Source organism: Cygnus olor, chromosome 2, assembly GCF_009769625.2.
Source record: "Cygnus olor isolate bCygOlo1 chromosome 2, bCygOlo1.pri.v2, whole genome shotgun sequence".
NCBI lineage: Eukaryota > Metazoa > Chordata > Aves > Anseriformes > Anatidae > Cygnus > Cygnus olor.
The window spans coordinates 22,599,878-22,625,785 of record NC_049170.1 but is presented as its reverse complement, the minus strand read 5'-3'; the positions used below and the strand labels follow the sequence as shown (position 1 = coordinate 22,625,785).

The window sequence follows — 25,908 nt, the reverse complement described above, 5'->3', positions numbered from 1 at the left end:
ATTAATTTGGCTATGCCATAATTTTGTTCTTTTAAAATACCAAGAGCAGCTGAATGTTTATTATCAGAACATTTAACCTCTCCTTTGGGCTTGTATTAGGAATGAGCAATATGAAGAAAATTGCCTTAAGTGACTTACATAGAGATAGTCAAATCAGCTCCTTAATACAGATGACATCTAATGGAAGAAACTACATTTTCTATCAACAGTGTTTAAAATAAGATTAAAAAAAGCACTGACTTAATATTAGACTTAGCAAATAAATAATTTTTATACTCTTTCATGGTGCTTAACATCTATGAGATGGTCTTCAGAAAAATATTTTTTTCTTTACCACATTAATTATTTTCCATTTTCAGACTCAAGCCGTTCTTCATTTTTCTGTGAGAGTCCAAGCACTGACTTCTCATATGCAGCCCCAGAATGTTTCTGTAATTGTGCAATAATTTGCATTTATAATTCCAGAACTCTCTCTGCCTGAAAAAAAGTCATGTTTTCAATTGTAAGCATTCATATTAAGCAGGATTCTGGCTATGATTTATATGATTTATAAAAGTAATTGTAATGGATAGGTAAGATATGTTACATTATTGAAGAAGTAGGTATTAAACAAAGGTACAGTGAAGGCATTAAGTCCCTTGAAATATCCTATAAAGAAATGCAGTGCCCATAGAAAAATAAATCCTTCCACCTACTATACATGGCTTATTTAATTTTCAGCTTATATCAGCAATAAGAACAACAGAGGAGAATATTTCCTGTGGATTAATGCTTCACTGGGGTTAATAACCTGGGGTTGTACCCACAGCTATTAAGTGTTCTCAACCCATCATTAGGCCCTTGGAAATGCTGCACATCTCCATTGCTGTAAAGCAATATAAAAGACTAGAGGGGATTTTCCTGTGTTCACAGAAATGTGTGTTTGTGGCAAAGAGCTTTATAACAATGACTGTGGTCAGCATCAACTGGAAACAGGATTTTACTTGTTCCAACACCTTGGAGATACAGGCAGCTGTCTCTCTTACTGTGCTGTTTATAATTTTCAAGTCATTTGTGAGAAACTGCATTTCTTTACCACACCATTTTTTAAACAGCGTATATTTAAATATTCAGTGTTTACTGGAAGCAGCAGGACCTGTGGTTTGCAATTCAGCTGAGGGCTTCATTACGGCTCAGAGGAAAGGGAAGAAGGAATTTAGTCTCTGAATGTCGGCGCCTAATGGCCAACAGTGGGTGCCCAGCCCTGGCTACTTGGGCCTTCTGAAGCTCCCATCATGGCAGAGCCTGCTCTCGTACGCATCGCTGAGACAGCTCTTTGCCTGAGTGCTATTGAGACAAACAGAAATAACGTGGGGAGTGCTGGAAACTCCTGGACAATTTAAAGGAGAGTTCTCCAAGCTCCAGTTGAATGCTGGCGGTTCCTGCAGGGAGCTTAGGCAAAGACCCAAAGTCTCCAAAAAGCATCTTTAAAGTGTACAGAGGCATCTTAGAGGGCAGACTAAAATGCAGAGGGTAAATCTGGTCTAGACTGAAGGGAAGAGAAATAGCACTTCCAGCAGCTTAAAGGTGTCTGACGGGTCTTCGATTTTCTGCAGGTTTGAAGAGTTTCCTAGTAGAGAGACTCCCCAGAATGACTTTGTTCCACTGCCTCTAGGCAGCGTTGTTCAACAATACTCCAAAATACTCTCCTTCTGGTTAGATGTAGTCTAGTGAAGTCACTCTAGCTGAAGGGCACGTACTTTCTCTACAGCAAGTTGCGGTGGAATTCTCCCCCAGAAACTGTTATCTCTTGCATACAGAGTTCGGTGCTGTGGTAACAACATTGGCTCTGCTGATTAAAACCTGTTTCCCTTCGTGTCCACTGGAGTCTGGCACATTTTAGAGAGGAGACAGTAAGCAATATTGTGTTTCCTTTTAAATATATACTTTGGGAATTCGTTAACTTGCTTTCTTTGACCCACACCTCCAAAAAACTTTTTTTACTCCAGTAAAGAGTAGCTTACATAAATGCTGAGAGTAGAGGTCATGCAACTATTTGTTCTTCTATTAATTCATTAAAAAGCGTGTCTATGATTCAAAAAGTCAAAAAGTACTTGTGCTGTTTGTACTAAAATGGTATGTTCATGCGAATATATCTTTTGAACAGAGACAATACATCTCCTCTGAAAATCAACACATCCTCATCTCTACCTTTAATCTCTTACACTTGACATATTGTATCTTCTACATTCATTGAAATAGACTATTTCAAATTAATTGATAGATGCAGATACTTCCTGGGATTTCAGATCACTTTGACATAGATTTTAATGGTTATCAGTTTAAGATGTTTGTTTTTCCATTCACCTAACTTTATGCACACTTCAGCACATCTATCAAGATCCTCATGTTCTGCTTTGTTAATATTTTGACATTATTTTAAGTAACAATGAATGAAAACAAAACTAGCCTACACCCAAAAGAACTTCCAGCTGGCCCAGCCCAATGCCAAAGGCTCTTTCTTTCTAGCCTTCATTCCACATAAACAATCAAATCCAGTATAATATGGCATTTTTGGCCACACGCAGTTTTCCTTTTTACTTATTTTGTTTCTTCAAATAACAACAGTTGCTTGACGTAAGGGCAAATTTCTCTGACAATTTCCTCCTTTTGTTTTTATATGTGGCTTGAAGGGCAGTGCATCAAATTTATGGCTTTCAGTCCTCAGTCTGAATTAAAATAATCTACTTAAACTTCCATGGCAATTATCAAGAGACCAAGATCTCTCTCACTAATTTGTCTATTGCCTCCCTGTAGGAAAACTTTCTGTGTAGCCTGGTGCATTGCTTCTATCCACTGACAGGGAATTTAGGCTGGCTGCAGTTATACTTCAGAAAACACTTCTGTAAGCTTCCCTTGACTGAGACGTGTTCCACTGGGCACAGGTAGAGGTTCTACACTGGGGGATGCTGAGGATAGAAATTACTGTTCCTTGGGGTCATATCTCTTTTGCGGATGGAGTAATTCCTCCCATAGGAAAGAGGAGATGGAAAAAAGTGATTCGATAAAGAAGCCTATATAAGAGGTAGATCTGTCTCCTGTCTTGGGCCACCTCCACCAGTTCACCTCTGCTCTGATTTTCAAGCCTCTGCAAACACCACACGTGCCATGGAAAGGACAGTCTGTGTGGCTCCACTGCACTGCTTATCTGCATTCTGCCTCCAATGGTCTTTGTGCAGTTAAATTGACTTCGTGTCCCAAAACCACTACCTGGCTTACCTTCTGCCACACTAAGAAGAGTTTCTGAGTTTACCAGTAGTAAAATATGGAGATTCTCAACAAATTTTCTCATTAAGGAAGTACACCTAGAGCATACACCCTAACAGTGATGACAGCTCCAGGTGTAGGCAATGAAGGCAAAGGGAGGTGAGAGTACTGGAAGGACTTCTAGCTGATGGCCCCAAATACCACGGTACTCCATCAGGCTCTTTTTCCTTTCCTGTGCTCTTCCAGATCAATGGATTTCTTTTTGTGTCTAAATGTGCTTCCTGAGCAGCAGGGAACACCATCATCCTATAAAAGAAGGGATGTGAGGTTTCTCAACCTAAGGAGGAAACTGAATTCACATCTTCCAATCATGAATTCTCTGACCATTAGACTGCCAGCTCTAAATCTTGTGACTGAATTTTGAATAAACAAAGTCTTCCTTAAGTCTTTCAAGTAATGTTGTAGGTTATTTCCCCTTGTGAGTGATTTTTGGATTTGCATTCTGAAAGGGTGGAAATACTCCTGCCTAATCCTGATGTTCCTGCCTGCCCTCCTGATGAAGGAGAGCACCACCCTGATGGTTAATGCAGGTCTGTTTGTTTCTCTGAGGTACCAGATTGTCTCTGTATGCTGTACTGGGACCCTACATACTAAAAAGCTTCAGGTTTTGGATTCCAGCCTGGAGCCAGGCAGTTAAGATGTGGGTGTCACAGCACTGATTGTCTTTACTATTTCCATATTTAGGCATCTAAAGATCTAAGAAATTGGAGCAGTGCATGTTCAGAAACACTGAAAAGATGAGTATTTTGTAGAGAAGCCAAAACATGGATTTGCATTTTAAGGGAGCACCTGCTTACAGACTGGCTGCCATATTTCTGTTGCTTTTGAGCTTTCTCAGATTAAAACTAAATTTCTCTCCCTTCTAGCTATTAAAGCTCACGTAGGCAGGGGTGCCACATTCAAATATCTGGATTTGTGTAAAAGCCAAGAGAGAAACAACACAATTACATTCAATTGCAGAAAGAAATCAAATAAACTTGAAACCTCTTGGGAACCTTGCACACCTTCTGTGTTTGTTGTTTTTTATCTTACTGTCTCCTCAGGCTCCCCAGAAGGAGATTTTCATCATTGTGAGGAACTTTCAATACAGGCTGAAAAAACAGTCAAGAATGAGCTGAGTCCTACTTCCCACAGGGCTGTAAGTGTCCGAAGAGCTTGGGGACTGGAAGGAAGTCACACATCAGACAGATGGCACAGATTCATCATTTAGAAATATATTTTCAGAACTGATGTTTTACTACCCCGCTCCTCGGTATTATATTTAGAAATAGCCATCAGAGTTCAAAGAACACTGGGCAAGATCCCCTTGGATCTCCCTCTGATGACTCAGAAATACCACGATTAGACAAGTGGAGACATAATAGAGCCCTAACAGCACACAACGTAACGTGGCCATGTAAGGTTGTTTCTCTTTTGCATGAATCAGGCTACTATTTGCTAGATCAGCAAGTCTGAATCCCAAAGTCAGCATTAGGAGAGGGTTCACATTTACAGCCAGGCTTTGAAGTTAATCCAAAAAAAGTCTGTGATTCTTCTTGGCTTTTGCACAACGTCTGTCTCTATCTTTGTTGGCTGGTTGAGAAATTTGGGCTCCTTTTGTTTACTTAAACATGTCTAATCATTGCACGTCATTTAGCTGTTATTTGTTATGGGCGTTTGGGTTTTAAGGTGACAAATTGCAACTGTCAAGAGGCAAAGGGGGTCAGCTGTTGACAGTTAAACTAAGTGGAAAAGGAAGCAGTCACTCAATGCAGGGCTGGTCTGTTGTGGCAACAAAATACACAGGCTCATCCATAGACCTCTGATGAGAAACATGAATTACTTCATCCTACCTTTAACCAATCACATTGAATTTTTATCGGGTTTGCATTAGAGTATCTATAAGGAGACATTAGCATATCTATGAGGAGAAAATGCATACTGACAGTTTGTGCTCAACTGTAATGAGCACAAAGAATTTCTTCTGCAGATCATCATATCTTCATTTAGATTATAACACAGTTGAGGAATGTTGCACGACACCATCATCCTGCTTGCTTTGGCATATGAAATTCTGCACATTAAGTGCATGTGCAAAAGAGTTTGGGATGTTGCTGTAGAGAGAGCAATTTTTCCTCTCAGTTTCTGTACAAAAACATTAGTGTGGGGTTCAGTCTGTCCCTTGAATGCTGTGTCCTGGTTCAGAACCATCACATCCTCATTATTTTGACTGTATTTTAATCCTCAGTTTGAATCTGCAGATTTCAGCCATGCTAACAGCAGTAGTTTTTTTAGGTGTACCTTACCTTACTTCTGGGATGACCTTAGGAACTCAAAGTTTACAGGCTTACTAAAAGCAAAAGATGCCCTTTTTAGGCAACTAATTATGCTCTATCATCTTTTATGGTGATGGCTGTATAACTGTTCTTTTTAAAAGGGGCTTTGAGAAAGCAAACTGTTTGGAGGTGAGTGGGAGGAAGGCAACCAGATCCCATCACACTACTTGCTTTCTCTCTCTTCTCAATATATGTTTGCATGTGAAGCAGGGGTCATGTTATTCTGGCAGCTTTTTAGACATATATGGGAAGATGCAACAGTTCTCTGGTGACTACTGTTTTTATGTGGAAAAAAATTCCTGCTGCTTTAAGTGGAGTTTTCTGTGAGTCTTTCTTTTATAAAGCATGTAAGCTACTATCTGAAGGAAACAGAAATGCTTCTGAAGGATATAGATAAAAGGCAAAATCCTCAAAGTCCATAAAAAAACCCTTGTTTGATAGCAAGGGTATGTAAGGACAGTGCAGTACTAAAAGGTATACTTGCAGGAGTGTTTGTCATGGGGTCTCAGCACCCAGGGAGCCTACAGGATGGCTCATTCCAGCCCCTGCCCACAGGCTGGGGCAGGATCCACCTCTGCCTCAAGCTCACTAAGTGGAGGGGGATACAGTCATAGCAAGAAGGATTTATTAGGGGAGAAGGAGGAGCTAAAGGGACCACAGCATCCTCACTGGCACTGCCTGTGTGTTTGCACACACCTGTGTCCCAAAGCAGAGCTGTGGCCCTTCTCCACCATCCAGATCAGGAGGGCAGAGGGTGTTTAAAATCAGATGGACAAAACATCCTCTGAAGACACCTCCCTGTCTTGCCACTGACTAGAGTTAGAAAACCACCTTTGGCATGTAACTTTCAGATGACTAAAATTGGGTAAGATGAGTCCTCCTGCTCCTGTATTAATCATGCCACTAAATTTCATTCAGTTATCCTTCTTCTGAGCCTAAGTTAGGTTTATCATCTAGAAAAAGCTTATATTTAAGCTTTTTTAATATAAGCTCTTTAGCTTATACTGTAGAAAAAGATTCTGTCTTGATTAGGAGACACCTAGTCTTTTGTAGCTAGTTTCTTCCAACTGTTACAGATCCTCGGTCACAAACAAAATCTCAGAGAACTGCCCTCTGTTTCTCATTAAATTTGTTTAGCTTTAATCTCTTATAGTTATTTTTTGCTACATACTAAACTGGACTCAGAAAAACATTTATGAGACTAACTCCCACTGAAAGAGCTGTAAATACCCTAGAAAACTGGTGTCTAGGATCTGTGCAAGGGGGTTCATTTATAGTTTGTGGGTTTTTTTTGGTTGTTTTTTTTTGTTGTTGTTTGTTTTGTTTTGTTTTTGTAACAAGACAAGGCTTTGGTCCTTGCACAGTTAGATTTCACCAGCAGAATGATGAAGAGAAAGACTTGATGGAATCCCAAACGTGACTTATCTTGTTCCCAGTACTGTAGCTAAGGCAGCTAAGCTCTATCTTTTGTTTGGTGAGAAAGATGGGGAAGGTTCACTGGTGACATTGCTTGGACACAGCAGTGGTCAAAATTATCATACATGGTTGTAGACATGGATAATTTCTTTGCCTCTCTGTCTGTCTCTTTGTATTAGGGACAGTGAAGTAGCTGAGCTAAGCTCTTAACTGAATTTAACAGGGACTAGCCAGTCTGCTAAGATCCCACCTGCTCTCTTGTTTCTCTAGGGAAGCAAGTTAAACGGGGAAGAATTTCTTTTATCTACCTTCACATTTGAGGAATAGAAGAAATTAACTTAAAAGGTATGAAGAGCTCAATTTAAAGCTCCCATTGTAAACTGAGCATTCTCCATTTTTCTCCCGCTAGGGTAAGAGGCACTGTGGGGATAAACCATTCTTCTCCCACAGCTATGGGGAACACAGGAAGGCTGGTTCCAGGTAGAAAGACCAGGAGATTTGAAATTCCTTGAAGAAGGAAAGTGATAATTGACCCGTTTGATCAGGATAGGATCCGCAGTTATTTCCTAGTTAACAGTGATCTTAATTTAAATTTCTCAGTGTACTGTTAAAGGTATTCATCCAGAGTGCTGATAGTCTTACCAATCTCTCATGCAGAGTGCTTAAAAAAGTTATCTCTCAGAAAAACAGATCCTTCAGAGAAGCACTACAGCAACATACGTCTGGAAAGTTTTACATTTCAGATCTCAATATATACTGTGGGATTTTTTGATATCCAAAGACAAGATGTACTATGTTTATATTTTCAGTAACGTACATGTAATTAATAGAGAGGATTCCCTCAAAATGATCTTTTGGAAAACACTACTGTAAAAAGAGGCAAGTCCATAACAACCATCCATGTAGTACTAAAGACACATGGCCAGCTACAAGGTACCAGCTCACAATGCAATCCCACTGCCCTAGGCACTGTAAATACAACTCTGAGAATAGGTGAAGTTGGAAATGCAAGAATTTGCAGAAAGTTGTTCATTCTTTCCATGCACTGCCTTTCTTTTTAGTGGTAAATCACACGTCATCTCTACTTGAGTGTTGTACGACATATGAGCTTGATACGTATTACCCTAGATTAACAGACAATAACAATTTATTTGTAAACTGGACACAGCGTACACCGTCTACTGTTTGGTTCCAAGACAGATCTTTCACCAGGAAAGATACGAGCAAAGCAGAAAGCAGAAAGAAAAACAGGAAAGGTGTTTAAAAATCATTGTAGAATTTTCAGGGAAAGATTCAGGACATGAGTTTGAGAGGGACTGACAGTGAGAGAAGGAAAAGCAGCATGCATATGACATGAACTAGTGAGATGCAACCTTCAAAGAAAGTGATAACATAAAAGGGTTTGCTTTTGGCCCATTTAATTTCATCATTTATATTCTTAAATATCTGGTCAAGCAAAAGATGCAGGGATACGTGTGTATAGAAAAAATTTTGTTTGCATTACCTGCAGGAAAGTTTGGGCCCATAGCCGGGACCTGATTTTTAGTGCTGCGCTCTTCCCTCTTTCCAGTTGTCCCACATTGCAGGAAATTAGGATACACTTCACATTTGTACAGTTCTGTGTACAAAAAAAATGGGAAGTCATACATATGCTTTAAAAATGTAAGAAATCACTTTCAAATGCTCAGAATTATCAAAACCAATCAACCTTCCCTTTAAGAGTTAAGAAACCAATAATTTTATCTAATACATATGAGATACCTCATGAGTGATTGTGAGAATATAAACCAAGACAGAGATTCTTTTTGCACCACCAGTGAATACAACCAGCTACTGTAGTACTGAAAATGAAAGCAATAACTTTCACCAATTTAGTTTGAAGAACTCTTAAAATGGCTGGGTACTTATCAAGCATGAAGCATTTGCTTTGTCTCTATCTGTCAGTCATTTTGTCATTTCAACACATACTTTTCTGTTCTCTATGCCTGAAGCCTATATTTATGTTCTTAAATCTTTCCCCTCTTCCAACTCTCCCAGTTTTCTTACCGCTATTTACATTATAGCAGCCAGAACGTTTGCTGAGATTCATTAGTTGCTCTACTTGAAACTTGTGGTCCGTGAAACATTCCTGATGAGCAGTGATTCTGGCTTATACACAGGACGGAAGGCAAAAGCCAAGTAATGCAACTCAAAACTATATACCGTGTTAAAGTCTGCCAGAAGAATGTCACAAAAATTGTTAGAAACTGACTGGAAGCCACTGGAGGGAATGAGCAGAGTATCATGGGGAAACCACAGAAATGATGGGGTTGTTTGGGGTATAGAAAGGAAGGCAGATCTCACAGAAAAAATGATTAAAGTGTGTCAGGGTTTGAAAAAAAAAAAGTATAGCTGTATATATACAAATGGTGTTTACACCAAAAGTTTGGTTTAATTCAAGAGGAAGACTAAGGTTTTAATTAATTCATATTTTTATAACAAAGCATACATTACCTCTCTTACAGATACCTCACTAACACTTATGCCAGAAGATCTTGTGACCTTGATAGCAAAGCTGAGTTCTCACATGTACATTCCCTCAGGGGAGTAAGAATGGCTGTGCTGCAAAGCCCATACTTCAGAAACTGAGATGATGATGGATGTAATAGATGTGAAAACACCCTTAAGGAATCCTATTTCTTTATGGACAGCTTTCCCTGCAGATTTCTACCTTATTACAAGTTAAATAGAAGCTGCATGCTTAAGCACCCTTGTCTAAATGTGCCTGAAAATGAAACTGGAACTTGCAAACTACGATTTTTTTTTTTTTTTTAAAATGAGGATTTCAGAGTATCCGTTTATTTGGCTTTTCATATTTAAACATCCTCCATCCAGATTTATTTATCTTGCAGGAAGGAGGAGAGCTGTATTCATTAATCATAGTGGCCAAAACCACATATTAACAAAATAAATCATTAGTATGCAAAAAGCCTACTTTTGGCTGACATTTTAGGACCTGAACACATATTTCTATTTTTTCTAAGTAATGCATTTAGCCCATAGTGATTTTCAGAATACTTTAACATTAGAACTAAAGGAAGAGAAAACAAATGTTTAATAAACATTATAAATACAATAAGAGGTTCTCAGAATATTTTTCCTTTCTGTGAAAATGTTTTGATGAAAATGAAAATAATTTAAAATTTCTGAAGAAAGAATATAAAATTTTGATCAAAAATTACCTTTAGCCAATTAGGCATTTTCAGCAGCAACATTTGCTTTCCATAATCTCTCAATGACTCAAAATTAAGAAAAAATATATTTTGGACTTCTAGTATGCAATGAAGATGTGGAATTGGGACTAGTTTCTAACTGAACATACTGATTTGCTTACTTTTGTATGCCCATCCTGAAAAAACCCTGCTATATTTCCATTGGTAGGCACTGTACCCAATCCTATCTCAATTTATGCTTATCTAAAGCATATTGTACTCTAAAACTGCTCATCACATGTGCCAATTTTGTATTCCGATGTACTCAGCTAAACAGTTTCTGTCTACATCAAGCAGCTGAAAAATCTCTGCTTCATATTTTAAACTGAGTAATACAGACACAGTACATACTTATGATCTTGGTTAACCATTCACAGTTGCTGCAGTGATTTCTATGCTGGCAGCATACAAGCCTAATCACTGAGAAAGACAACTGACAATTAAGGTATTACTGAAGAATGGATTAAATGTTCTGTGGTATTGACTGGTATGTCTTTGAAAGCCTAGGCATTTTTCCTTCAGCCCCAGTGGAATCAGATTCTTCCCAGGCTACTAGGTTAATGTAAGAATTACATAGGCATCAGCAGTGATTATTGTTTCAAATGGGTTCATCTGTGATTTTGTACTTAATAACATTATGGTATTCATTACTTTCAGATTCTATCTTTTTCCTGTTACAAAAATTGCCAAATTAACCTTCGGAAGCAGCATAATTATTCTATTACTCCAGAATACTTAGGTCAGTGAGGTGCTTCTCTTCCTACCAAATTCTGGTGATGTCAAGGAATTCAAAAATGAGCCTGCAGCAAACGGCTTAATAACAGAATGGACTGCATGAAAGAAACTGCCCGAGGTTCATAAAAATAAATGGCAAGCACTGACCACATGAATCCCACGACTGACCTCAAGGTCATCAACTTTGAACACAGCCTCTGGGCATGGCGAGCTGATGCCTATAGTGCTTAAGTATCCTTGAGATTGAACATGGAATTCAGGAATGGAAAAAAAGAAAACCCTTCTGAAAATACAGACAAGTAGAAATACTCAGGTACCAGACCAACTAATCAGAACTATTTTCCTGGGCTAGATAGGAGAGAGATCTTTGCTCTTGCTCATAATTTTAAGCACCTCAGCTGCTTTGGAGCATTAGTTGGAATGTTAAAAACGCGGTAACCTGTCCCATCTGCCTTGCTTGTGGCACTCGAAAGGGAAAGTCCTACCTTTCCAAGTATACATATACTTACTGACAGAATCAAATATACTCCAAAGTATGTCAGAGCTGTTACTTTCCATGAAAACATTAATTTTAAGCATGAGCTATTGTTTATGAAAGAGCCAGAACACCAGGAGCCAAGTTAACAAGGAAAGACTTACATTTCAGAAGTCAGAATCTGAAATTTCATTCCTGGAACAGGGGCCTATTCTCTAAATTTGTACTGAACCTCCCTGTGATAAGTGTGTCATTGCATGACCACAAAGGTCCATCTGTGTGCATGCAGCCAGAAGTAGCACAGCTAGGAATTTGGTATGCATGATCTTTAATGTAAAAAACTGCCAAACAAAATCTCCAGCCTGTGGCACAGTGATATGTAGTAAACAATATTTTACAATAAGAGGATAAAAATTACTTAGTATTTACAAACCTGTAAATAAATTGCAGTCAAACTGATAGCCACTTTGATTATACTGCATACATAGTCCCAGTTTATAGATTTTAGTTAACTCACCAATATTTTTGCAGAGTTTCTCCTGTAAGGTTCTGCAACTGTGACCTCCCTTCTCCTGATATAATGAGAAATTGTGGAATTATACAAAAAAGCAGCAAGTTCAGGAGTGTCTTGTGGAATAGCAAACTGCAAAGAGAAACAAAAAAGCAAATGGTAATGATGTATCACACGATGAATCTAACAGATCTGTTCCCTTCTCAGAGGTCTTGAATTTTGGATTAACATTGTTTTTTTTTTTTCTTTTTTTTTTCCAGTTTAACAACTCAGCCATGAGAGTATACTGTCTTCAACTAGGAGTATGACTAGTAATAGCACAGCTAGATATTGCCTGGTTATAGGAATTACAGTAGGTAACATTTTTTTCCAATCTATTTTTACTGGAGTCATTGCTGTACTTATTTTTCTTAGGTGCTTGGGACTGGATTCTGATCTCTATAACAGGATAAATTTGAAGTTGCTGCACTGAAATCTGGTCATTAGCTCAGATCAGAAGCTGGCTATTGGAATATAATGATTTTACCAGCATTAGAAAGTAACAGAAAAAAAGGAAATCTGAATTCTAGCAACACAGTTTTTAATCATTGTTTGTTGAAGAATTTTTTTTTGGGGTAACAACTTAACTTTGTATAATGCAACAGTTTGTTCATTCTTAAACTCATTAAAATGCATCCTCTTCACCTTTATCTTCTTGGATTTTCAATCTCTGATTAAAACCTATTTCTACTGTTGCCATTTTGTCTTTAATTTATATACAAAGCATTTGTAGCTTCTTTCAAGAAGCTTCAGAGAATGCTTGAGAACTCAAATTTCTACAGAGAGAAAGATAAATACTAATTTATGACAATCCTGTTATGTTGAATCAAATAAAATGTACGTGGAAGTCTGCAAAAAGATCTCAAAGAAACTCACCTAAACGCAGACACCACTATTCATAATGGGCCTCAGACTAGAAACAGCTATGTCAGATCCATCTTACTAGTTTCTTTAACCTCTGAGCACAAAATATTTTAAATTACTGAAGAAAATGTTAGTAATTATAAGAAATATTGTAGCACTGAGGGGATGAGAACAGGCACAGACACAGAAAACCTTCCATAAACTAATACTGTGTTGTACTTGATTTGGAAAATCTGTACCATTCAAATGATTAAAATTGTGACGCAAAAGAGAGAACAGTTTTGACATTGTCTGAGATCTTCAGTCAAAAGCATCCTGCAAAGTGGAAGATACTATAATTAATTAACTAATGAAAAACACTTAAACAAAAATGAGATTTTTTTTTTCTGAATTAGGTTAACATTGTCTTTTGCAACAAGGGAACAGTTAAATAGCTAGTAAATCTCTCTGTCTCCATGTGATAACATGTGGGAATTCTCTTTCCAGGATTCTTTCACCAGGATATATGGGCTTCTTTAATGATGACAAATGAAAAGAACCACAATATAATGACATGCCTTTGAAGAAGCCCTCAATATACGAAGACAATATGAAGGCATATGTAGATCCATTTGATTAGTAGATGATCTTTACATTCACTTATTTTTTTCATAGATCCTAGTGTCAGCATCTTCAGTACCGAATTATTACAGCTAGGGTTAGAAAACAGCCCTTGGTGATTAAGAAAAAACACACGTCTCCTGCCACAGTTCAAAAGTAGAATTTCTCCAGTGCCCTAAATATTCATGTTGAAGATACTAGATTAAAGTTATTATTTCATCTGTCTTGAGCCAATAGCACAGAACTGGACAACTGTCTGTAGCCATTCTATATACCATATATTTTGCACACTATTACCTTACTTGAAATGGATTCTTGCTCCTTTTCTTTAACTACAATTGATTTTCTTGGTTTCCCCACCAGGAAAAAATTTACTGCTCTTTCCTATCCTCAGCCTTGTCATCTTGAGCAGATTTCCAGCTATCTCCAGTTCTTCACTTCTCACACAAAAAGCCAGTTTAGTTTTCCTCCTTTTCCAGCCTCTGCTGCAACGTGCAATTTTACCAGACATGCTCTGAAGAGGACATTTTATGTGCGTCTCTGGACCAGAACTTACACACACTGGTAACAGCTCCGCAGCGTGAGGAGACGCCACCTCTGGCAGAGGTTAGCACCTGCCAGTCACGTTAGCGGATGTACCTTACCTCCGGTGTGGCTTCTGGTCACCCCGTATGGTCTGTCATATTTGGAAGCCACGGCCTATCCCTCTGGTATTTATAGGCACAGGCTGCGTAAAATTACTTTTTGCTATTAGCCTGGAAAAAAACGTAATCTCAGAAGTACTGGATCAGGCCAAAGGCCTATCTGGCTGAGCCTCCTTCTCATCAGCCCTGCCTTTGAACAGATGTGGAAGGAAGAGTAAGAACAGGGCATGCATACATGATATTCTCTCCTAAAAAAACTGCAGCTTCCACAAGTTTTCAGCTCAGGGACTTCCTGATGTGGATAAAGTTTCTGTTAATTTATTAATCTTCACTGGACTTCTGCAGATTTGTCCAGTTTCCTCCTAAAACCATGTAAACTTTTAACCCCCACTACTTCCTCTGGCAACAAGCTCCAGACATCTAATACCTGTTGCACAAACCACCACTTCCCTTTGCTTGCTTTGACTCCGACTCCGCGAGCTTCATTTGATGCTGCAGTTCCTGTGCAGTGAACGCTGCATTCCTGGGCAGGAGCAGGCAAAGAGCAGTCAATTCCCACCCATGGGTCTGACACTTCTGGCCTTGCAGATCCGATCTGTATACAGTCACCTCCTCTCTAGACTGAAGCATCTAGGGTACTGACTTCTGTGCAGTGCAGCTATTCCGTATCTTTGATCAGTCCTTTTGCTCCTCTGTACACCATTTGCAAGATTCGTAGTTTTACTACCACCACCCCCAGTGTAAGATAAGCTACAGACCAGGAAAAGCCCCTAACTAGGAGTCTTCCCATGTGTGCCCAGGTTTACAAGCAAAATGTGTCTTTGTGAATGAAACAATGGAGCATAAAGGAAAGCTTTCTACAAGGTAATAAATTCAACAATGGGGAGGAATATACTGCTTTAACTGAAACTGAACAATCTAAATCATTTGAAAGGGGAAACACCCCAGCACCCTGGGAGAGCTAGGTTCTGAAATCCAAGAGCAGCCAGACATGTGGTGTCCTCAGCCTTATTTGGAAATCTGAGCCAGATATCCCGTGTTTACACAACCCCCTGCATCCTCTTCCCATCTGAAGCATAACGCAAGCCTTAAGTATTTGAAACCTAATTTGTGCATCCATGCTGTTCAGTGCTTCGAGAAGCTAAAACAAGGAAAGGATGTTTAATTCTTGCAGTAATGACTGAGCATCTGAGGCTGTCTTCTGCTAAGACAGATGGACCGGTATTTCATTAGTACAAGAAGAGTTCACACAAGCCTCACAAAGATTTAGTCTTCTTTATGTAACAGATGTAATCCTTATCAAATAGGACAGGAAAAACAAACTCAAAATATTAAAAAGTCATCAAAAATACATTGCCTGAAAATGTCATTAAGAGCTGTGGCACTATTCCGCCAAGGAGCTCTGTCCTCCTGACAGCGATGTTCCCATCTCAGCTTCTTAACTGAACCACTGCAACTTAAAGCAGAAAGCAGCATGCATTTCATATATTTGCAACCTGATCCGAGCAGTGACTTTGAGATGCTAGGCTTGCAAATACAAATTTGGCATCTCTCTTCTTGTTCCTCACCACTTTAAAAAAATAGGTGGAAAAAATACCTATTTCCAAACTTGTTGTGTTTCGGACACAAAATGGAAACTTTTTCCATCCTCAGTTCCCTATCACACATTTCATTTTTCATCCTCTAGTGAAACTAAATGGAAGGGTGGAATCCTAACCCTTCTCTGGCTTCCTTGGGGGAAACATAAAAATTTAGCCATAATGTTTTTGTTATACATCAGTTTTTCTATATGCTTATAAGTATATTCTGCATTTCTGTCTCTGTAAGCTAAAGACTTGTCACGTAGCTCCTGTGGTGGGGAGCAATCCTCTTCAGTAGAAAGATGTCTCCACTTTCATCCACTGTACTGAGCTCAGCCCCTCCTGGTATGCAGACGACGTATAGCAGTTTTAGTGTTTGGAACGTGGCTCACCCCGCAAGATGTTTAGCAGACTACTGGTTAAACTCGGGAAGTGTTGTTTACTCCAGAAGTGTCTGGAAGCAGTTATGCTTAATAAACTGGATACCTTGTTTTTGATGGGATAATATGTAGAGCTGTGTTTTGCTAAATCTTCTGACTTTGAGCCAAACCCAATTCTTCTTGTGGGATCTGCCATCACAAACACAGATCTTAAAACAGGCTTTTAGACACTGGCCCATCAACAGTGTGCTGAGGAGGCTGCTACTAGGCTTCCCCTTGGTACCACCTCCCCCAAACTCTGAGATGTACAGCTCTGCTGTAACAGAAGAACCACATCCATGGAAAGAGAAGCAATTTAAACAGGAAGCAATACCTAGGAGTAACATGAAGAAAATGGCTGGGGATTTCTTTTTTTTCCTTTCTGTTGGTATAATTAAAATAATTACAGAACCATTTCCAAGTAGATAACAAAAACAGAAACAAAAACAAACAAAACCAAAAAAAGCCTGTCGCAGCTCACATGGATATAACTTTTAATGAGTTAATATTGATTAAGGCATAAAAATAATTTTAGACTAAGTCCTTTTATCAGGTGGCAATACATGAAAATTTTCATTTCTGGAGTATACTCAGTGCAGAATCCTAATTGGTAGTTTACTTCATAGGATATTCAAAGCATGTTCTTTGAAAATTTAAAATCATGAACATTTTAAGACAGGTAAAAACTATATAGGCTTCTAAAGTGACTCTAATTTTACAGAGTATACTGTCTCACACGATGTTGAACTTAACCATACTACAAAATATAGTATGTGATATTAAACATATGTATCATACAGTTGGTGCAAGGAAGTAGCCCCTGGCAGCAATACATGCTGAGGGACTGAGTGGTTATGCAGCAGCTCTGCAGAAGAGGACCTGGGTTAAACTAAGGAGGAGCCAGGGAGGGCTGAGGGCCTGGGCTATGTGAACAGGAGCAGAGGCAGTACAGCAAGGGAAGCGATCACGCCCCTCTGCTCAGCACTCAGCAGAAGAAAGACATCAATGAACCGGAATGAGCTCAGTGCAGAGCCCCCAGGATGGTGGGGGCTGGAGAGCTTGTCCTGCAGGGGGAGGCTGAGGGACCAGTGCTTGTTCAGCTCAGAGGTGAGACAGCTCCAGGGGGGACCGAAGCACACCGCTACATACGAGGAGGTTGTCACAAAAAAGGAGCCAGGTTCTGCACAGAGGTTCATAATGGGAGGAGGATGAGAGGCAATGGGAGTACGTTGAAACAAGAGAGGTTCAGGCTGGATGTCTGAAAAAAAACCCTGCAGAGGTTTTGCAGTCTCTGTCCTTGGATGTTTTCAAGATCAGAGTGGATAAAACCCTAAGCAACCTGGTCTGATCTCACAGCTGACCCTGCTTGATCAGGTTGGACCAAAGCCCTCCTGAGGTCTTTTTTAACCATAATTAGACTATAATCCTAAACAACAAATCACCACGCAGGTTAGCTGTAAATTATATTACTGTTGGAGTAAAAAAGCAAAACAAAACAAAACACTAAAATTGTGTTGTAACTCAAAATACTCTAAAAAAATACTTAATGGCACAATAGCTGGTGGCTGCCTGCTGTCTATTAAACAGCTGTAAGAATTTCATGTCTTTCAATCTGATAATATTGCAGTATTGTGCTATAAAGGATGTTCCACACTGCTAACAGGTTCAGATCAAAGACCTTTTGATAAACAAACCAGTGCTATGTTGTACCAGACTCAACTGAAGATTTATGCCACCTTTGGGAACTCATCTGCTGAGCTCTGCTGTACAGGTGACTTTCTGAATTAACATACTCCTTAGTGCACAAGAATTTTCCGGGTCCCATGAGAACAGTAGAATTTTCTGTCGTCTATTCAAAGGCATGTTAGAAAAAGCTCTCCATAAAAATACTTAAAATTTCCATTTAAAAATTATCTTTTATCTAATGTTGCAATACTTAATCAAAATATATAACTTTCTGCTGATAAGAAGAGTTTAGAAACCAAACACATATCACACAACACAACTGTCACACTGGACACATACTGGACTATCTCTAACTTGCTTTTTACTCATGAAAATGATATCAGGGCCATTATGAAAAAAAATCCCAGAAGCTCCATCCTATTGTGAAGATGTAGGCAGAAAAAAGTAAGCAAACATAGAGATGGAAATAGCAGTGGGTGACTTACCTTTATTTGCAGTATATTAATAGGAGAGCTTGTCTGACAGTGCAGTGGTCCATGTGTCTGAATATGGAGAATGTAAAGAAGAAATTCTTCACGACTGGACACAGGCCAACCGACATGGAGAACTGTGTTGTTGATGGCACTGGGACCTATATTGTGAAGCTGAGAAACAAGTATTATCAGTGCTTTCAAAGGCAGTGAATAATAACTAAAAACACAGCAATCACTACTTAGTCATTTCCAAATTCTTCATGTTCACAGCCCTGAAGTACTTCAGGAAAGATGTATAAATGATTATTATAATTCTATTGATGGAAGATCTGTGCATGGTATGAAAAAGGACTTTGAGATATTAGTTACGGCAAATCTGGGAGAACAAGGTTTTTTTTTTTGTATGACTCTATATTCAAGAAAGCCATCACCTTTCCCATTTTTTCATACATATGAGAGACCTGAAGTTACCAAATTATCTAAAAAACCCCCCACCAACCAAGACCCAAACCAAAACGCATTAGCAAAATACACTGCATAAATATAAACAACAAACCATAACAGAAAATACTGGAAAATAATAGGAGAAACTTCATGACACAAAAGAATCACATTTCAGGGTGCAGGAATAGAAGGTGTAGGAGAACATAGTTTTTGTGGTTAAGAACTCTATTTCCAGCACTTCTCGGTTAATATTTCCCAAGAAGAAAAAAAAAAAAGGAATTAGCTTTCCTAAAGTAACATTACAGGACACCATTCTTTTCTGGGAAAATAAATAAAGATAGAAATAACAGAAATTAAAACTTTGGGTATGAAAGATAGAAATAACAGAAATTAAAAAAATGGGTATGTGCTATCACTGTGTATAAGAGAAACAGAAGCAGAAAAACATGGAGCTTTGCTCAAAGTTTCTGGAGATGTGAAATAACTTTTTTTTTTTTAATGTGTTTTTTAATTGGAACCAAATAAAACACGCTTTTAGTCTTACACCTTCTTCAGTAAAGGGTTTTTATGTTGCTGTTTGGGCTTTTTTATGCTTTGCTGATATCAGTAAACCATGAAAAAGGCTTTAATCACTGTAACTATTGAATCACTGTAACTATTTAAATATGTTTGAGGTCACATATATTGTTCCATAAACATCTCAAATCGCTGAGATAGGATAATTTGTTAGAGACTTTTCAGTTTAGAGAAATGTGTTAAGATGAGGAATTCACAAATAATATTTTGTATTTCATAATCTGATTCACTACCATTTAGTATGTCATGCAAATTTTTATCTTACACTGTTGATTAAACTCTGTTGCTTTTATTTTCTTGAGTGCTGGTTTGTGAATGGTAACCACATGTGAAGCACTCTGTTATACGCCCTAGAATTAAAGCCATCCATCAGATTCCAAAGATGGTCTGTATTCCACGTAGTTCACTAAATCCACTTGTTTCTAACCTGAACTCTTCTTCTCACAGCTTTTAGTGAAGAAACAGTCAAGTCACTTAAAATATTTGACATGGGCTGTAATGAGCTTTATGCACTGTTTTTAATTCTTGCCAAACACCCCAAATGTTTATAAATCTATTAAATGTCAAAGGCAGATTTCTAGCATAAACTTGTGTCTCTTCCACTAACACGAAGAGGGTTGTGAATTTCTGGATTAAATTTGGGTCAGGTCCTAAAGTTTGAATATTTACATATAAGGCTTTATCTAATTGTCGATAAAGATGACAATCCAAATTCATCAGGATTTCATTGGAAGCAGTGTCACATCCTATGGAATCAGGATGTGATAGTATCTGACTGGTAAGATCAGATGGTATCTAACTGATGAGAATTAGTTTTACCTCATAGATGTGTTCTACTAAAGGACCGAGTTCTTCTTCTTTTGTAGGTTCATCTTTGGGTTCCCAGTTGTGAAGCGGCAAAACAATTTGTGGGGGGTGAGACACTCTGTAATATATAAGATGAGTTAAAACAGTATCCGTTGCTAGTGATCAGCTGCAGTACTTTTAGAGAAAATTAAGACCCCTATAGTGACCTGAACCCTGAAGGGCGCTTTATTTGGGCACATTCATTACAGTTAGGTGAGGCGAACAATGTGATGCTTCCATTAGGTGCTGCTGACTCCTTACAGACTTCCAAGGGTGAGCATTTAGTTTCAGACTTCCTCTGAAGGGTAATCCTTTCCAGGCAAGGGAGTAACTCCTTCTCTATTGGTGAAGAGGAATGCAGTCTGCCTGGCATTTGCATCATTCTCACAGATGAGTTATGTGAATACATTAGCCACAAAACTAGAGTAATGATATGTAAATAATGCATTTTCCATTTAAGCCCATAGATGCTTAATGCCATCCATATAACTTTCCTGCAAATATTTTTTAGATATTTATTTAATTTCTCTGACCGTAAATTCCTTATAACCTCTGTTATTATCCCTTTTTAAAAAAGAATGATAAAGTAGTCATTTACCTCATTTTACAGGTGGAAAGCTGAGATACAGGTAGGGCAAATGACTTCCATAAAGCCACAAAGCAAATTGGTGTATCAAGAAACTGAATTCATAGGCAGAGCATGAAACAGTGCTCCAGGCTTTCCCATTTGTTTTGCAGACAAAGTGGTAGCTAGGGCATTGCCCCAAACACTGTTGCAATATCGACAATGAAAATCAAAAACAAATGAAAAAAAACAGTGACTTTGACATCTTTCTTTAGGTCTGCTATTTTGTTTTCCCTTTCCTTCTGGGTCTGATCTTAAGAAAGGACCAAGCAGTCTTCTGTTAACATTTCCACCTGAATCACAAGCATTACTTCCCACAAAAACTGAAAGTTGCCTGGAGGGACTTCATTCAGATGCCAACTGTAACCTTGTTCAGTTGTTGAGATCCTGGGAAATCAGATCCCAAGAATTTCTTTCAGCGTGGTAGGTGAGTTTTGGCCCAGACATCTGTCATCTGCTTGTACTGGAAGTAGTTCTTGGTGCTAAAACAGTAAGCATTACCCTTCCTTTACAAGGGTCAGCTCTCACTCACTTTTGCTGCTTCCCAGATTCTTTAGCTAAGAGGAAAGGCATTGAATTTCAGTGCTTACTCTACTAGAGCTGGGAGTTTGCTGACAGAAAACTGTTAAAACAAAAAAAATAAAATTGCTGGTGATTTTTTTTTTGTGTGCAGAATATAAAATTTGAGTGAAATGATGGACTTCTATTCACTGATGTCAATTCCCTTTCACTTGAGTGTAAACAGAGGAAGCATCACTGCAGATACAGTTTTCCCCTTGGAGAAAAGAACAGAAAACTAGAAGTTTTTGTTACAAATCCTGACATTTTCAAAATATTTTAGGAAGAAGAAATGTTCCTGCTTCCAGCTCATATGCCATATACAATGAATGAAATGTCTGACAAACTTTTTCACAGAATATAGCTTCTCAAAGCAGGGTGGGATCCTGGAGAAGAATAACATAATACCATCCAGCTAAAGTATAAATCTTCGTGAAATGTAGGGTATCCTGGAGAATCCTGCTAACTCTTCCCCAGATAATACTTGCACAGACTTCAAAATGCCTCTAGTTCCTACTAACAAGTATGTCAGAAGACAAATTGAAAAGCAAAGCCAAACAATAAAGAAAATGAAGCATATTCATAAAATGTCATTTCAGATGAGTTACTTAGCCTAACTTATTATGTTTCACAAATAGCCTTGTTTCCAATGAGAACTTTAATTATAAACTGTCTGTGGAGAGTGGGACCTTTCCTGTGTAGTTAGAAAAGCCAAGACATGGAGACCCTTAAGCTAACACACAAATTTTCAAAACACAAAGTGTACATCAATAAAAAGAAGGCACGGGGTTTTAAAAGTCAATATTTTCTATTACAGTCCCTGCACAGTGTTTTTCTCATCTACAGAATTACAAAGTGCGAAGTGCAAATGTAGACATGCAATTAAAATGATTATAAATTATATAAGAATGTGTACATTTATTTTAATAGATTTTACAAAGTTATTTTAAGCACTTCTGCTATTGATGTGAAGTTAATAAAATCAGGTCAAATAAAACAGAAATCCTCTCTTTTGACTATTTTATTTTGCAATTAACTTAGAATATTTGACATTTGAATGATTTATTAGTTGTGAATTTTTCCTGGACTTTTAGATGACAATGATCTGAAAAACACGAGCACTGAAAAAAATTAGATAAAAGAAGTTCTACAAAGAATGGTTATATGGGATATACTAATAAAAATTCTGCCTGCTGCAAGTCCTCCCAGTCCAAATTGCTTCCTTCCTAAATCCCTCATTCCTCTAATGCTCTTTCAGCAGTGGGAAATCACAATTACAGCTATAAAACTCTTAATTTTTTATAGAAATATAGGTAAGCAGAATAATCAAATCTCAGTTATCTGAGCAACTACTCATTCAATGAACAATCTAAGCAGTTATCTCAAATTTCTTTTGAAGAGGCTATTAGAGAAGATTTCTTTCTTTCTCATAGGGGTAGTATTTGCATGCATCTACTGTGTAAGTTTATATGCATATATGCATATGCACAATTTGATAAGTGCACTTAGTTTTCCTCAGTAAAATGTATAATCATTCTAGTCCCACTTCATCCACCTCTGTGCAGAGCAGTAGGGAAATCAGTGTAAGATATTTTCCAGTCCAAATGTGGACACAGACTCTCTTTATTTTTATCTAGGAAATAATGAGCAAATAGTTCCCATGGAGCTGTATGCTTCACCATCTCTGAGTAATTAGCAAAATCTGTCAACAAAGCATTTGGGAATTTTCCTTTGTACACGCATACTACAGCTAACATGAAAACCAAAAGACTTAAGAGGAAAGCAACTGGAAGTCATTCAATTAAATAATTCTCTCTATTTAACAACCTGTTTCTTAGCACTGCAGGCAGCAATTCAGGCCCGTTTTTCCACTCGTCAGCTTGCTCTTTTTAACAACCGAGGTTGTTTGAGTTGTATTTGGTGAAATTTGAAAAGAATACAAACTGCAAGATTTTTCTATGAAGGTGACGAGCAATATCACTGAAAAAAAATCAGAATCTGCAGCAGTGAAAGCAACCCTTACTGAAAAATCTCATGTTCTGTATCCATAGCCTTTTCTTTGCTGCATTGAAACTCTAGCCATTCTTTAATCTGGGCATCCACTCATGACAATACCCAGCAGTTGCTCTCTCCCAGCAGCATTCTCTCTCCTGTCTGCAGCCAACCAACTAACTCCTTTGATCCTGCCTCAGCCTCTACTTCTCTGTTACCTTGCCCCTGATTTTGTATTTTTCACCTTGTTAGTGTGACATTCCTCTCTTGTCCAGATCATTTCGCTGTGATCATTACTAACTACAGAAAATATGATCACAGAATCAATCATAGAATCATAGAACGGCTTAGGTTCTGTTCTTGTTAAATAGTTTGTCTTACAGCTGCTCCTTTTCAGAAATATAAACATTAACAAATGTCCACATAGTCTTTTGTGTGCCTGTTGTCTTCTTTCCACCAAACTGCAACCTTCTTAACCCGGAAAGCACAAATTGTGTTGAAAAATTCTTCAAAAATCTCCCTTATAGTCTTATGTTGAGTCTTAGAACAGAAAACATGATCTCTGGGATTTGCAAAATGGTTGGATTCTTTTATGGGACAGGGTAGTCAAAATATTGTCTTAGAAGTGGTAATAATAAATTGATTTTTGTAAATCTATAAAAGCATAAATAAATGAATATTTGTTTACATCTCAGGCAGTCTGCTGAGGTGGATCATGTAAGAGACATCTACTCCTCTTGTATCAACCAGACCTTATGGTCTGATTGTGGGAGTGAAGTTAGGGCATGTACCTCTGCAGTGCTGAGAATGGTTAAAGTCCAGAGCTATAATTTGAGAAGGGGTGATGCAGGAAATCTGAGCTCCTAGACAAAAAGCATTTTGGCAATCATTTGCTTTAAGAGAACATCCTGCTGATCTCTTCCAGGATGCCAAGATAGCAGTCTAGTTCCAAGATCTTACAAAACAGTCTGAGATTCTTATCCCCTAATTGCATTTTTTAGTTTCCTAAACCAAGCTGTATGTGAAAATAGAGACAATAGAAATAATCATCTTCAATCATATCCTGTGCTTGTTTAGTTTCAGTATCCCTTGTGTCAGTGGACAGGCACGTGCTTCAGGCAGAAATTGAAGAATACTACAGTAGTTGCTGGCTGCACTCTTGTCACAGTCATAGCTCACTCCTCATTCATCTTTTCTCCAAGGGTCTCACTCTGCTCTCTATTAGCATATGCCTTGCCTTAATTTGTTTCATCATTCTAGTGATAAAACCAGCAGATTCTGCTTTGGTATTGAGAATTAAGTGCCTAGGTGGTTGCACAAGCAGACCAACACATACAAAGAGACATTCTGGATTAGTAATGTCCACGGACATTATTTGAATACCCAAATAAAATGGAATTCTACAGTGTGCTGCATTTGCACCGACACTCGGTAAGTTTAAAGAAGTCCACATGGGCAGTCCTGCCCTACATGGCCAGTCCTGCCCTACATGGCCTGTTAAATCCTTAGCTGATCAGGCTTGCGGCGGTGAGACTCCCTGGGAATTCTCAGGTGTTCTTGTTGGGTAAAGGCCCTTGGGGTTATAAAATGTTGAAAGATTCCACTAGACATAATTATTATATGTAGAAAGATTCAATGCAAAAACAGTTACCATTCTGAATTGAAATGGTGGAATACTTACCCTCTGACCTGTACTTGAGCCACAGCACTGATGTTGATACGGAGGTTAACTAAATTGCTGGTTGGATTGATCTTATTAGAACTGGAAAAGATTGAAGATTGGTGCAAAGGTTAAAAGAGTTTTTTTTTTTTTTTTTAAAGCAGAACTCTAGACTGTTATAGATACAGCACTGAACACCCACAAGTCTCCAGCTGGGAAGTGGTGCCGTTGGACATATGACAATGTGGGTTTTGTTATTGCCACTCTTCAGTCTTGTAGCAGATTTGTATTTAAGTCTGAGCTCATCACATGTTTCATAGTATAATCAACTCAAACTTCCTTTAAAGAATCCTGCGGATATGGGTGGATATCATGATACAGATTTATTTGGCTCAGAATATAATTTAAATTTTCCTGTTCAACTTGGCTATCTGTATGGATAGGGATATCTTAATAGAATATGAGGTTGTTTCATGCAGTGAAGGAAGGCAATGTTAATGAACAAGAGGCTTTGTTACAATAAAATTTGCTTTTACGATTCTCCAAACTTGTGATTTCTGCATGACAGAGTCTTTAAAGCAAAAATAGATAAACAGATAAATAAATAAATAAATGTTTTCTTTCCCTTTCTTATTCTTTCCCCTCCTCTATCCAGAGAGTGTTTACACTCTTAATCCCACTTAGCATTGAAAACAGATCTCTACATTTAAAGTGTGTTCCTCTCATTCCTATTCTTTTCTTTTCCTATTGGAAATTCTTAGTAGCAAAAGTAGTTTCCCTCACTTCAAGTGGCCGTTCATGTGACTGTAGTCCATTCACATAAAGAACAGTTTCCAGGTTTAAATTCATGAGGACAGGAAAAAAAATATTTAGAGATTTACAGTATATTTAAT

General features: G+C 38.2%; 1 protein-coding gene across 3 annotated transcripts in view; it reads right to left on the bottom strand.

Annotated features, from left to right (window-relative positions):
• The window catches only part of ITGA8 (integrin subunit alpha 8), a 110,951-nt gene that overhangs the window by 14,803 nt on the left and 70,240 nt on the right, over nucleotides 1-25,908 (bottom strand). For all 3 annotated transcript variants that reach the window (XM_040549862.1, XM_040549861.1, XM_040549863.1), the window contains exons 23-27: nucleotides 25,037-25,117; nucleotides 20,154-20,259; nucleotides 18,327-18,485; nucleotides 12,016-12,141; nucleotides 8,542-8,655 (exon numbers count right to left, since the gene is read on the bottom strand). In XM_040549862.1, the coding sequence (XP_040405796.1) occupies nucleotides 8,542-8,655; nucleotides 12,016-12,141; nucleotides 18,327-18,485; nucleotides 20,154-20,259; nucleotides 25,037-25,117 (586 nt within the window). The remainder of the gene's footprint in view (nucleotides 1-8,541; nucleotides 8,656-12,015; nucleotides 12,142-18,326; nucleotides 18,486-20,153; nucleotides 20,260-25,036; nucleotides 25,118-25,908) is intronic.